The sequence below is a fragment of the Chiloscyllium plagiosum genome, chromosome 6 (assembly GCF_004010195.1).
Source record: "Chiloscyllium plagiosum isolate BGI_BamShark_2017 chromosome 6, ASM401019v2, whole genome shotgun sequence".
Classification (NCBI taxonomy): Eukaryota; Metazoa; Chordata; class Chondrichthyes; order Orectolobiformes; family Hemiscylliidae; genus Chiloscyllium; species Chiloscyllium plagiosum.
The window spans coordinates 76069202-76084273 of record NC_057715.1 but is presented as its reverse complement, the minus strand read 5'-3'; the positions used below and the strand labels follow the sequence as shown (position 1 = coordinate 76084273).

Genomic DNA, 15072 nt, shown 5'->3' with positions numbered 1-15072 from the left:
GTGTTCAGCTTCCACGTTCCCTTACCAGCCCGCTGCTCGTCCTGTAGGTGACAGTCGGCCAGCAGGAGGCAGTGGTCGGAGAAGAACACCGGCTTGACGTCGGTGGATCTGACCGAGCGCGTTCGGGACTCAAACAGGTAATCTATCCTTGAGCGGATAGACCCGTCTGCCCGTGACCAGGTGTATCTACGCTGCGCTCCGTCTGCAGGGGTGTTGAAGACGTCGTGCAGCTTGGCATCTTTTACCGTGTCCATCAGGGCTCTGGACGTGGTGTCCGGTTTACTGTCCCCCCCGCCGGATCGTCCATCTGCATCAATGATACAGTTGAAGTCTCTGGCCAGAATGACCGGCCTGGACGTAGCCAGCAACAGTGGAAGCTGCTGCAGGACGGCCAACCGTTCACTCTTACCCACTGGGGCGTACACATTAATCAGTCTCAGGGGAGCATTCCTGTACATGACGTTGGCGACGAGGAGGCGCCTGCCCACCACCACCTTAACCTCGGAGATGGTGAAGTTGCCTCCTCGCAACAGGATACCCAGGCCGGAGGCACGGCTATCGTTGCCCCCCGACCAAACTGACGGCCCATGGGCCCACAAGCTCGACCATCTCCTGTAGCTGCTGAGGTGCGGTATCTCACATTCCTGCAGAAACAGGACGTCGGCTTTAACGTTGGCCAGGAAGGCCATCGTAGAAACACATCGCGTAGCCGATTTGATGCTACGCACATTGATGATGGCAATTTTTAACCCCATTTTAACAGTTTACAAGGTTGACACTGTCCATTTGCTGCTGGTCTTGCCCCTCTGGGGTAGCTGTGTGCATCCACGTGGTGACGGCAAACCGCTGGACCCTCCCAGGGCTGAGGTAGCTGTCCGGCTCCACGCTGAAGCCATTTCCCCGCTCTGGTGTCTTCGGGTCGGGCCCAGGGTCCGCATAGTTCAGTTCTCCATCTGACAGCGGGGCTGTCACAGGACCGCTGCTCCCAGTTACCTGGAGCTGTGGGCCGGTGGGTACCTCTTGGTTCTCACCGGGTGGGGGGAGGCCTTTACCCGTCTCCTCAGAGGGATTGTCTTTTCCTGCTTGGGCGGTGCTTTCCCCACGGCGCTCTGTCTCTTCCTCTGGTGATGACCCTCCTTGCGCCGTCCTCACCGTCGGAAGAGCTGCCTGTATCCTCATTGTGTAGGTGTCACTTCCCCCTTCGCTGGGTGGCTTTGGGAGGTTTCCTCTTCTTGCTTTTCACAGTAATCCAATCCTCTGCCTCCTTTGATCCCTCCTCTTCCATTTCCTCCGTCTGTCCTGAAGGAGCTTGGATCGGCTGCTGCACCTCCCCGCTGTCTGCCGTCTGCTCCGCTACAGCCTGCCCTTCCTTCTGGGTGTCTCCAGACATCGTTGCTGTGCTGTTTTGTGGTACCTTGCTGGTCTTAGGTGGTCCACGGCTCGTGTTGCCACCTCCGGCCATCTGTGCGTAGGTGGTGGCCCCTCGTCTTGGGCAGGCCTTGTACATGTGGCCCGCCTGGCATTTGACACAAACATTACTTTTACTTGGTAATCTTATTCAACTATACAGAATTCATAAGTACCCCTTCTGCCTCCAGTTGGGTGATTTCAGAAGTATTAAATTTTTACCTGGGTTGGGGAATTGAGGACTAGAGGGCATCAGTTTACGGTTAGAGGGGAAGAATAAAAGGAAACCTGAGGAGCAACTTTTTAAAAAGAAAAATGGTGGTCTGCATATGAATGAGTTGTCAGCGGAAGTGGTTGAGACGGGTAAATTAACAAACATTTAAAAAGGCATTTGGACAAACACATGGATAGGAAAGGTTTAAAAGGATAAGGGCTAAGTAGAGGAAATTGGGGTTAGTATGGACAGGCATTTTGGTCAGCATGGAGGAAACAACCTGTCTCCTTGCTGTAGGAGTCCGACTCTAATTGGTTTTAGCCGAGTCAAAATGATATTTTGCCTCAAGCGATTTGCTTTAGAAAATTTGAAATTTAAAAGATTCCAATCTCCATATGGAATGTCTTCTCAGCTTTAACAGTTTTGGGTAGGTAAAGAAACATTTAATTTCAAGAAATAACATTGCCAATATTTTCAGAAGTTTCCAGAAAGCGAGTCAACAGATGCTGTGCTACAAATTTGTACTTCAGTGGCACAAAGACATTTTATAAAGAGAAAAGAATATGTCCTTGAAATCTATGTATGTAGCTTAAAATGGTAGAAAAGCCATGAAACACAAACTACAATTCTTCCAAAAATTCATTCCCCATAAATTTTGTTGATCATAGCAGCATATAGATGCTGCTGATAGAACTGAAAACTAATGCTCTAAAATTTGGTCTTGGAAACAAAGCCTTAGGGGTCTAATAACACTAACCAATTTTCTAAGCCACACAAATAGAACTTAAGTATGACATCCCAAACAAAAGCTTTTCTTGCATTCATTAGTTTATTTTTAAACTGATAATACTTTCATTCCTAGCCCAAAGGCAAATATGGGAAACTGAAACAGCTTCACTATTACACAGGTTAGATACCTCTGGCCAGTCCAGAAATCTGCAAAGGAAATGTTTATTTATCCAAATTGTCCAATGTAGAAAGCTGTGCATCAATTCACACGTTTTATTAAAACATATAGTGATGCTGGAGATAATATATTAGCATGCATACAGAATTTGCTGATAGAAATCAGAGTTGGGATGGTGGGGTGGCACTTTCAGAATGGCAACCTGTAATTAATAGAGTGCTACAGGGATCAGTGCTGAGGCACAATTATTTGCAATATCTAGTAATAGCTTGGACGAGGGAAGAGAATGTAACATAGCCAGTTTGCATGATACGAAAATAGATCGGAACTTGGCAGAGAGCGCAGAAGGACACAGATTGGTTAAGAATTGGCAGAAGTTTGGCAGGTGGAATATGGCATGAGAAGGTTATCCTTCTGGCAGGAAGAATAGGGGAATAGTACTTTAGTGGAGAATAACTGCAGAAAGCTACAGAACAGAGGGACTTGGGAGTCCTTGTGCATGAATCCCAAAAAGCTAGCATCCAAGTTTAGTAAGTAATGGGAAAGCAAATGGAATCACAGCCTTTATTTCAAAAGGGAGTGTAGCGTAATAGTAGGTGCGTAAGGTACTAAATCGGACCACAGCTGGAATACTGTGACTAGCTCTAAGCCCCTTATCTAAAAAAAATGTACTGTCTTCACAGACACCGCATAGAAGATTCACTAGTCTGACAGCAGATATGCAAGGACTGTCTGGAGCACAGTTTCAGTAGGTTGGGTCTGTACTCGTTGGAACTAAGAATGAGAGGTGACCTTATTTAAACATACAAGATTCTGAGGGCACTTGACGGAGTAGATGCAAAAAGGTTGATCCCCTTATGGGAAGAGTCTAGCACCACAGGGCATAAATTCAGAATAAAGGGTCAAACATTTAAGACAGAGATGACTAGGATTTTCTCCACAAAAGGATAGTGAATCTTTGGAATTTTCTTAACCCAGCCTCGACAGCCCTCTGGTAAAGTATGTTCGACACTGAGAAAAATAGATTTTTAATCAGTAGAGTTTACGGGCAAAAGGCAAGGAAGTGAATGGAGTTGAACGTTATCAAATCAGTCATGAATTCATTGAATGATGGAGCAGATGGGAGAGGCTGAATGGCTTACATCTGGTCCTACATCTTGTGGTTACCAGGTACACTGGCAGAATCCATTATACCAAATTACCTCCACAAACTTATCCGAAATCACTTTGGTGACTTTCCCTCTTCTCCACTCTCTGTGCTCAAAAGCCAATAATGCGCAGTCCATACTCTCCTCCCATTCAACAACTTCATGTTCCAAAGATGAATATGCAACTTTCATTTCTTCCTGCAAACTGGAACAAATATTACTGTTCTGTTGATTTTACACATTTTATTTCACATGTTTTATTGAATATTATACCACTTCTGCATTCCTTTGACTGGTCTTTTACAGCCTGAATAATTTACACTTAAAGTTCTAACTTCACATTTAAAATTCTAAATTAATTGTTCATTTTTTTTTAAGAATGTGGAAGTGTGTGGAAGCAGGTGATTCGGCCCAGTGAGTCTACACTGGCTTTCAGAAGAGCATCCCACCCAGATCCACCCTATCCCTCTAACCGTGCATTTCCCATGGCTAACCCACCTAGCCTGCACCTCCCTGGCTATTCCACCTGATTTGCACATCTTTGGGCTGTGGGAGGAAACCAGAGTATTTGGAGGAAACCCACACAGACAGAGAATGAGCAAGTTTCACACAGATCTCCGAAAGGTTGAATTGAATCCAGAACCCTGGTACCTTTAGACAGCAGTGCTAACCACTGAGCCACCGTGCCACCCTTAATCTTAAAACCGATTATTAATCTAATAATAGCACATGTTGTTGCATAATGTTTCTGCAAAATTTATACTGAGTCATCAGTTAAACAACTAGGAAAAATGTAGGCATTATACAAAATACATAAATAGATCTGGTAAAATGCTTTCATTAAGTAAATTCCAATGTTATGAAAGTGAACAGAAGCTGCTTATTCCCTTCTTTGGTACATATCGTGAATCTTATGTCTGCATTAAGAATCACTATAAAAGATACACAGATTGAGATACAGCCTTTTCGCACACATGGGAACAAGTGTTGGGGATGCACAAGATTAGGTCAATTACTAAGTTAGATATTGTGAATGAATTCTCAGCCCAATGATTCCTTGGTTAGGCTCCTAAACGGAGATCTTTTAAGTGTCCAGAGAGCACCAGGGTAAACTAAAATCCCACATGGCTGGTCTCCTGTGCAAAAGTTGACAAACTAATGCACTCACACACAAGACACTTGAAAGGTGCAGAACTGCAAATACTCTTCCAGTAAACATTTAAAGGCCTTCAACCCATTAGTAGTTAAATACAACACTAAGAAATTTTGTGCTTTATTAACTTCATTCTTCAACTGTTCATCTAGGGTTAGGACAGAGCCAGAACAATTTGCTTACTTCAGCTCTTCAAAAAAGTTGTTGCAAGTGGAGAAACAGAGAAAGAAAATGGCATTGTGCACAAAAGCAATTAAGGCCCATACACTGGGTATTTCTTTAGGGATTGATGTAATACTTACTCTTTCAGCCGATACTGTGACATTAACATCTGTACAAATATACTGCTGGGAGAAGCCACAAATGTTACTTTCACGTCCACTTGCTGACCATAATCAAAAGCATTTCCACTTGATACTGTCCCAGAAATGTCCATTTCTTCAAGCTGTTGGCAATTTGATACACTGTCATGAACACTTATTATTCCAGCTTCATTTATTTGTTTGGTGGAAGTCATCAGAGCTTTGTTATTGTGCTCTACATTATCTGTGAAATAACTTTGAAAATAATATTTAAAAGGTGAGAAAGAAATACTGAAAAAGGTGAGAAATCTTTTTAAAAAATATATGAAGACATAGAATTTCCATCTCTGGGACTGCAGTAACGTTACTGATACAATTGGTTCTGCTATAAACCCGATTTCTTCAATGCGAGTTGGCTAGAATGCAATTTAAGGGTTTAGACAATTGTTCATAGAATGAGAACATTCCTTACTTGTATTAAGAGTCATAGAGATGTACAGCATGGAAAGAGACCCTTCGGTCCAACCTGTCCATGCCGTCCAGATATCCCAACTCAATCTAGTCCCACCTGCCAGCACCCAGCCCATATCCCTCCAAACCCTTCCTATTCATATACCCATCCAAATGCCTCTTAAATGTTGCAATTGTACCAGCCTCCACCACTCCCTCTGGCAGCTCATTCAGTACATGTACCACCCTCTGTGTGAAAAAATTGCCCCTTAGATCTCTTTTACATCTTTCCCCTCTCACCCTAAAACCTATGCCCTCTAATTTTGGACTCCCCGACCCAAGGGAAAAGACTTTGCCTATTTACCCTATCCATGCCCCTCATAATTTTGTAAACCTCTATAAGGTCACCCCTCTGCCTCCGATGCTCCAGAGAAAACAGCCCCAGCCTGTTCAGCCTCTCCCTGTAACTCAGATCCTCCAACCCTGGCAACATCCTTGTAAATCTTTTCTGAACCCTTTCAAGTTTCACAACATCTTTCCGATACGAAGGAGACCAGAATTGCATACAATATTCCAACAGTGGCCTAACCAATGTCCTGTACAGCCGCAACATGACTTCCCAACTTCTGTACTCAATACTCTGACCAATAAAGAAAAGCATACCAAACATCTTCTTCACTATCCTATCTCCACTTTCAAGGAGCTATGAACCTGCACTCCAAGGTTTCTGTTCAGCAACACTCCCTACGGCCTTACCATTAAGTGTATAAGTCCTGCTAAGATCTGCTTTCCCAAAATGCAGCACCTCGCATTTATCTGAATTAAACTCCATCTTCTGGGAGAAAGGGTTGACTAGTGATATACCATAGGTATAAATGCTTGGCTAACAGTTGTCATGATATAAATATATATATAAATGACTTGGATGAGGGAATTAATTGTTATATTAGAGGATGTGTCTTTAGGACAATCCAGACAGATTGAGTGTGTTGACAAACACATGGCAGATGCAGTATAGTGGAATAAATGTGAAGCTATACACGTCAGTATGAAAAACAGAAAGGTCAAGTATTATTTAAATGGTGATATATTGGGAAATATGGATGTAAAAAGGGATCTGGGTGTCCTTGAACACCAATCAATGAAAGTAAATCAGGCAAATGCAGCAAGCAGTTAGGAAAGCGAATAGCACTTTGGCCTTCATTACAAGAGGATTTGAGTTTAGAAGTAGGGATTCTTATTATTTTCATTCAGTTCCTTGGTGATACAGCACCCAGGGTATTATGGTTTTGGTCTCCCTGCCTATAAAGTTCTAATAGGGTTAGACAGACTAGATGCAGGGAGAATGTTGCTATAGTTGGGGAATCTAGAACCTATGTTTACAGATTCATGATATGGGGCAGTCCATTCAGGACTGAGATGAGGAAGCATTTCTTTCCTCAGAGGGTGGTCAACCTACGGTATCACTACGATAGAAATGCTGTGGAGGCTGGGTAAGTAAGTATATTCAAAAAAGGGTTGATAAATTATTTCAATATTAGAGGCATTAACGTCAGGCTCAATGGTCTATAGTTCCCTGGCTTGTCCTTACCACCCTTCTTAAACAGTGGCACGTTTGCCAACCTCCAGTCTTCTGGCACCTCAGCTGTGACTATCGATGATACAAATATCTCAGCAAGAGGCCCAGCAATCACTTCTCTAGCTTCCCACAGAGTTCTATGGTACACTTGATTAGGTCCTGCGGATTTATCCGCCTTTACCCGTTTCAAGACATCCAGCACTTCCTCCTCTGTAATCTGGACATTTTGCAAGATGTCACCATCTATTTCCCTACATTGTACATCTTCCATGTCCTTTTCCACAGTAAATACTGATGCAAATTACTCATTTAGTATCTCCCTCATTTTCTGCGACTTCACACAAAGGTCGCCTTGCTGATCTTTGAGGGGCCCTATTCTCTCTCTAGTTACTCTTTAGATTCTCCTTAATTCCACTTGCCAAAGCTATCTCATGTCCCCTTTTTGCCATCCTGATTTCCCTCTTAAAGTATACTCCTACTTCCTTTATACTCTTCTAAGGATTCACTCGATCTATCCTGTCTATACCTGACATATGCTTCCTTCTTTATCTTAACCAAACCCTCAATTTCTTTAGTTTTCCAGCATTCTCTATACTGACCAGCCATTCCTTTCACCCTAACAGGAATATACTTTCTCTGGATTCTTGTTATCTCATTTCTGAAGGCTTCCCATTTTCCAGCCGTCTCTTTACCTGCAAATATCTGCCCTCAATCAGCTTTTGAAAGTTCTTGCCTAATACAGTCAAAATTGGCCTTTCGCCAATTTAGAACTTCAACTTTTAGATCTGGTCTATTCTTTTCCATCACTATTTTAAATCTAATAGAATTATGGTCGCTGGCCCCAAAGGACTCCCCCACTGACACCTCAGTCACCTACCCTGCCTTATTTCCCAACAGAAGGTCAAGTTTTGCACCTTCTCTAGTAGGTACATCTACATACTGAGTCAGAAAATTGTCTTGTACACACTTAACAAATTCCTCTCCATCTAAACCTTTAACACTATGGCAGTCCCAGTCTATGTTTGGAAAGTTAAAATCCCCTACCATAACCACCCTATTATTCTTACAGACAGCCGAAATCTCCTTACAAGTTTGTTTCCCAATTTCGCTCTGACTATTAGGCGGTCTATAATACAATCCCAATAAGGTGATCATCCCTTTCTTATTTCTCAGTTCCACCCAAATAACTTCCCTGGATGTATTTCCAGGAATATCCTCCTCAGCACAGCTGTAATGCTATCCCTTATCAAAAATTATAAATGCAATTCTAGCCCCATTAGTTTAAATGGTGCTGTTGTTACATGATTTTCTTATAATGCAGGATCACATGGGAATGGAACTATTGCATTATTTCAGAATGATTATAATTCTAAGGTTCACAATATGACCAATTAGAGATGTAACAAGCCAAATGATAATACAGCAAGACCTAATAGGAATTTCTCTAAAACATCTACCAAACATACAAGATAGCAAAGAAACTGCGTTCTGGGAACATGCTTAAATAAACACTATGCCTTATTCACAATTTCCTAACAAATCTGAGAGCATCCAGCAGCAGCACAAGCCTCAAAGCCTTTCAAGGCTTGAAACAGCAGGAAGTTGTTAAAAAGGGTTATGCTGAATTTTTTGTTTAAAAACAGGGTTTGTCACTGCAAGACCCATTGAGCCCTCTCGCCATATCTTGCCAAACTTTGCCTAATTGTTTATCTACCATGCCCCTATTAGCATATCTCACTTCCGATTTCCACTTTGTCTTACCATGCACCATTCCTGAAACAATTCGCCACCCAGCGGATATCAGTCAGTCTGCAGCTGCCCTATGCGGCTGACATTTGCTCTAGCCATGGTGTATGGGAGAAATCAGCATTCCTCTTTTGGGGCCAGGTTCATGCTATACGTGGTGGTGCTGACATAGGACTTCCTCCCCTCAAAGGCTGCCACCCTGGTTCAAGCAATCTCAGCCATCTCGAGGAATGTCCAGCATTTTAGGAAGATGATCAACATTCTTCACCACTCCACCAGTGGAAGTGCCACCATTTCTTTCATTCACTGTCTGATATTGCACCTAGCATTCATTAAGACTTGTGCTCTAATACCTTCTCCACTGCCTGCAGCATTTTCCTTCTATCACTCTCACTCATCGCAATCCTTGACACCATTAACCTTGCATTCTCTCCGTACTGCCTAGTCTCTTGCTTAGGGACCTCCTACCTGCACCAAACAGTAACAGCTCCATCACCCACATTCATTTCCTGTAAAACCTGCGTCTCTTGTTGAGGGAAACAACCAGCAACAGGGCAAAAAAACAAGAAAGGATGGTGTGCTATTCATCATTTGGCTTCTCATCCTTGCCACTGTATTACAATGATAATTACCAGTGCAGCAGTGAAGAACAGAAATGTCCTGTATGTGGATCAGACATAGAAACGTAGAAAGCAGGTGGAGTAGGGAGGTTGAATGTTAATTGGGGGGGGGGGGGGGGGCTGCCAAGTGGCATCTCACCACTGCCCAGTGAACAATTCATCATACCGTTTTTGAAAAAGATTTTGAAAAATGGCATGAGCTGCTCCTGACATTGAGAGAAGGGTCTCGCTGCACTGGTCACCCATTCTGCCACGCATCTCACCAGAACCCAGATTGTTCACATCCCTGTAAGATTCCACCCTTAGTGTTTCTAAGTTAGTTGCTCCCAGATAATAAATGCCCATCTAGGAGATAAATAAACCTCAAAAATAATTTCCATTTAGAACAAAGGCCAACAGATATTCTAATTTGCATTAAAACATTGTAAAATGTAACCAGTAAAACATAAAAGCAGTTGGAGATTCAAAATCAAATCAGTGTAAAAATAAAATCACATCTATACACTGTCACTTAAAAGTCAAATATACAGAAGCACATTAAATATATTTACTTCTTTGTAAAGCTTGCCAGGTTTTCTTCAACTAAAATGTTGTTTATACAAGCTTTTGTCCCATTCAAATCAGGTGCTGATAACTGAACTGACAATGAGTCTCCCCAAGATTCATCTGAAGGAGAAAAGAAATATAAACAATAAGTCTACAATTTCATATAACATTTTAACCACAGATAACAAAGTGAAACCTAGAACAACTAAGTATGTTTACTGATCTTTAAAACCCAAGACTGTTTTAGTGATGCACCTTTTAAAACGATAAATGCAATGCTAAAATAATTGATATACCTGAAGAATCCATGCAATTCTTAAAAGCAGCTTGTAGGTCATTGGGGGGGGCCTACTGTCGTTGAGGGCCTGCAATTTCTTGTGGATTTGGGAAAAGCTGATCTGTATACTTGCTCATCTTCTAAAATACACATCCAACCCAAACCATGTATATGATGGTGCCTGTATTTTTGTCTTTCACACAGGGGTCAGTGTATATTTTACATGGTGTGTGTAAAGATTGTGCAAGAGGGTGCAAGGCAGCTAGAAGGCCCAGCTCAGTCCTCCAAAACAGCAGCTCAGTGTAGAAATAATTTAAATGTCACCTAAACATCATGCCCTCATATGCAGTCAAACACAGAAGAAAGGCTAATGCAGTGTGGTGTATATACTTAAGATAGAGGGGAAGGAGGTGGTTGCTGCGCATATCAAATGTTCAGCTTCTTCAAGGAGTGTAAATGAGATAGTGTCAAAAATATCGATCAAATAGTCAATTACAACAACAGTAGGAAGGATGGATGGTACCTTAGGAGGCTCCTCAACTCAGGCCATATGGCTAGAACTTAAAAATAAAGGAGGACAATTGCATTGCTTGAAGCATAAGTATCGGCCTCAAAAACATAGGAAACAGACAGAAGCACAGAAATGTAGACAAATTTCAGAGAAGTGTAAACAGAATAAGATAATAGGGGATTTCAACTACCCAACAGCACTTCTATTGCAAGTCTAATAAGGAACTAAAATCTGATCGAGGAATTACAATTGGATACCTTATAAATATGAATTACTGTTGGATTATGAACCATTGAATTAGAAGGATTTATAAATGAAATACATTACATACAAGTTATATGACACCACATGCACTTGTTCAATGTAAGGTATTGAAATCTCTCTTTTGCACAATCGTTCCATCCTTCTGTGCTATTGATAGGTTCCACATCCGACAGTCTGCATTGTAAAGCCTGAAATACAGAGTAATTAATTATTTTAGCTGTTGTAGATTTATACATTTTTGCTCATCAAAAATCCTACTTTTTGTTATTTCTTGTTGGGGCAACAGAACTTTCATTGATGTGCTTGATATGGTCCATGTGGACTGCAAAATAAATACAGCATTGACTATAAAGTTGGTAAAGTGATAGAAAACAGTAGTGGGTGAACAGTTGCTTTTCAGACTGAAGGAAGCTATACAGTGAGGTTCCCTAAGGGTTGATGCTAGGGCCATGCTTCACTGATTTACATTAAATAACTCAAACATGGATGTATGAGGCACATTTCCAAAAGATGCAAATAACAAAATTTGGAACCGAGAGAAGAACAGTAATTGCAAATGGAAGACTGACTGGGGTAGAACAGGTTAGATAGCTGATGAACTTTAGTGCACAGAAACATGAGGAAGTGGTAGGTTTTGGTAAAAAGAATTACATGAGACATAAACAGAAGAGTGCATCCTTTCCAAGGTGCAGGAAGAAAAATTTGCAGGGTTACATTTACACAAATCGTTATGGTTGGATGAAGAGGCGTAGATTAAGAAAATCACTGAAAAGCACTAAGGGATCATGGACTTTCTAATTCAAGGTACAGGCTACAAAAGGAAATGATGAAGATCAATTGTAAAAATATTGATTCAGCCTCAACTGAAGTACCTGTGTGGTGTTCACTTCCGAATGGCACACATCAAGGTAAATGTGAAAACTTTAGAGATGGTGCAGAGATGAATTACAAAAATGGTTCCAGGGACGGTAGTCTTCAATTATATTGATAGATCGGAGAAACTGGGGTTGTCCTCCTCAAACACTGACAGGCTATTTGATGAAAGGGTCTCCAAAAGGCATGTAAGAAACTATTACACCCACACACACGAAAGGAATTATAAAAAGCAATTGAGCAAAAGGAAATATAAGTCTAAAAGGAAAGGACTAAAGGTGTGGGAATGGCCATTCCAATATTGCAAACAAATGTAATGCATTTCAAAGATTAAATACTCTTCTGGTAAAGTTCTACGAATTATTAAAAGAATGTTGAATAAAATCAGTGACAATGTTCTCTCAATCTTATATTATTTCTAATATTTTCCTCATCGCTCACTTCACTGTTGTTACAAAATAGGTAGGGAATCTGGACATTGACAAGGCATAAGCATATTTATCTGTACTAAGTACTTCAAGCCCCAAAGTAAACAGCCACAAAGTCAAAACAAATATAGTATGTAGCAGCTCTTAAAGAAACTAGGAAGGATGCGAGAAATGTGAAAAATATACAAGAATTGTTTGATTTAAAATTTATACATGCAAATTCAACAAACTATTTGAACGGCTAGATAATCCTTTTCATACAAACACAGAAAATACTGGAGAAACTCGGCATGACCAGCAACATTTATGGAGAGAAAAACAGTTACGCTAAGAGTCCATTTCAAAACAGTTATTGTGGACTCAAAATGTTAACTGTTTCGTTCTCTATACATATTGCTGTGTTTCTCCAGGATGTTCTATTTATTTTATATTTCCATCTTCTGCAGTATTTTGTTTTTATTTGACATAATCTATTTCTTGACTCTGTTAAAGAATATTGGAGAAGACATCAGAATACTCATAGGTTCTCAACTGTACAATTAATACAGTCAGGCCTCGATTTACTACATCATCCAACAATACATAAAACTAAGCATTACACTCAAATTTTAACTTATAAATTAGAAAGAATGACTGTACTGGATTCATTTCCGTTAATAACATTACTTTATTCTTGAAGATGTTGGAAAGAGGGTCTGTCTTTAATGCACTAATGGACTATTAAAGTCAATTAGAAGAGACATGAAATCTTTTCAGATTTTAAAAGATCCAACTAGCCTGTGTGGGCCAACTGCCTGGTCTTGTTCAAGGTATTACTTTCAGAATTCCTCCTGGTTCCCATCTCCCAAGGTACCTCCCCAAAATCAAGCACAGAATCTCCTGAAGAACAAATACACTGTGGATCTCAAGCAGCTACAATTTAGTCGTGGAAAGCTGAATTCCAGTGAGGGCATTGACAACGGCTCTAGTAGACAACCTTGAGAAAGTCCAGATATTGAGAATTTAGCTACTCCGTGTTCTCTAGAACAGTTGGTTGTTTCTCTTGGAACAAGAGAGGCTAGTGGCTGAGCAGGTATACTATTACATGAAGTGTGTCCACTTTTGTGGGCGGCACGGTGGCACAGTGGTTAGCACTGCTGCCTCACAGCGCCAGAGACCCGGGTTCAATTCCCGCCTCAGGCGACTGACTGTGTGGAGTTTGCACATTCTCCCCGTGTCTGCGTGGGTTTCCTCCGGGTGCTCCGGTTTCCTCCCACAGTTCCAAAGATGTGCAGGTCAGGTGAATTGGCCATGCTAAATTGTCCGTAGTGTTAGGTAAGGGGTAAATGTAGGGGTATGGGTGGTTTGCGCTTCGGCGGGTCGTTGTGGACTTGTTGGGCCGAAGGGCCTGTTTCCACACTGTAAAGTAATCTAATCTAATCTAATCAAACGTTCTAGATTCCCTTTGCAGGCTTGTACATAGACTCTCAAAGTCCCAAACTATCGCAAGTTTTGAGAAGATTTGTAGCTCAGATTGAGGTACTGGATGTAGGTTTGCTTGCTGAGCTGGAAGGTTCATTTTCAGACATTTCATCACCATACTAGATAACATCTTCAGTGGGCCTCAGGGGAAGCAGTGAAAGACTCCTGCTTTCTATGCTTGGGTTGGTGATGTCATTTTCTGTTCTTTTTCTCAGGGGGTGGTAAATGGGTCCAAGTCAATGTGTTTGTTGATAAGAGTTCCGGTTGGAACGCCATGTTTCAAAGAATTCTCGTGCATGTGTCTGGTTTGTCCTAGGATGGATGTGTTGTCCCAGTCGAACTGGTGTCCTTCCTTATCTGTATGTAATGATACTAGTGAGAGAGGGTCATGTCGTTTTGTGGCTAGTTGATGTTGATGTATCCTAGTGGCTAGTTTCTGCCTGTTTGTCCAATGTAATGTATGTTACAGTTCTTGCACGATATTTCATAAATGACATTAGTTTTGCTTGTTGTCTGTATAGGGTCTTTCAAGTTAATTAGCTGCTGTTTTAGTGTTGGTGGGTTTGTGGGCTGCTATGATGCCAAAGGGTCTGAATAGTCTGGCAGTCATTTCAGAGATGTCTTTGATGTAGGGAAGAGTGGCTAGGGTTTCTGGGTGCGTTTTGTCTGCCTGTTCGGGTTTGTTGCTGAGAAAATCAGCGGACTGTGTTCATTGGATACCCATTCTTTTTGAATACACTGTAGAGGTGATTTTCCTCTGCTCTGAGTAGTTCCTCTGTGCTGCAGTGTGTGTTGGCTCATTGAAATAATGTTCTGATGCAGCTTCGTTTGTGATGTTGGGATGATTGCTTCTGTGGTTCAATATTTGGTCCGTATGTGTTGTGTTCCTGTAGACGCTGTTTTGAAGTTCCCCATTGACTGTTTGCTCTACTGTGCTATCTAGGAATGGCAGTTTGTTGTCGTTTTCCTCCTCTTTAGTGAATTTTATGCCAGTAAGGGTATTATTGATGGTCTTGAAGTTTCCTCTCATTTGTTTTGTTTAGTGATGACAAAGGTGTCATCCACATAGCAGACCCAAAGTTTGGTTTGGTTTGGTTGGTTAGCAGAGCTGTTTGTTGGAATCTCTGCATTACTGTCTCTGCTAAGAATCCTGATATCGGAGATCCCATGGGTTTTCCGTTGTTGA

At 41.5% G+C, this 15072-nt stretch overlaps 1 protein-coding gene across 1 annotated transcript in view; it reads right to left on the bottom strand.

The window, feature by feature from the left end:
* rnf17 (ring finger protein 17) overlaps nucleotides 1–15072 on the bottom strand; it is a 134096-nt gene that overhangs the window by 77241 nt on the left and 41783 nt on the right. Inside the window, exons 10-13 of the mRNA XM_043691873.1 lie at nucleotides 11192–11312; nucleotides 10078–10192; nucleotides 5132–5386; nucleotides 3731–3881 (exon numbers count right to left, since the gene is read on the bottom strand). Of these exons, the coding sequence (XP_043547808.1) occupies nucleotides 3731–3881; nucleotides 5132–5386; nucleotides 10078–10192; nucleotides 11192–11312 (642 nt within the window). The remainder of the gene's footprint in view (nucleotides 1–3730; nucleotides 3882–5131; nucleotides 5387–10077; nucleotides 10193–11191; nucleotides 11313–15072) is intronic.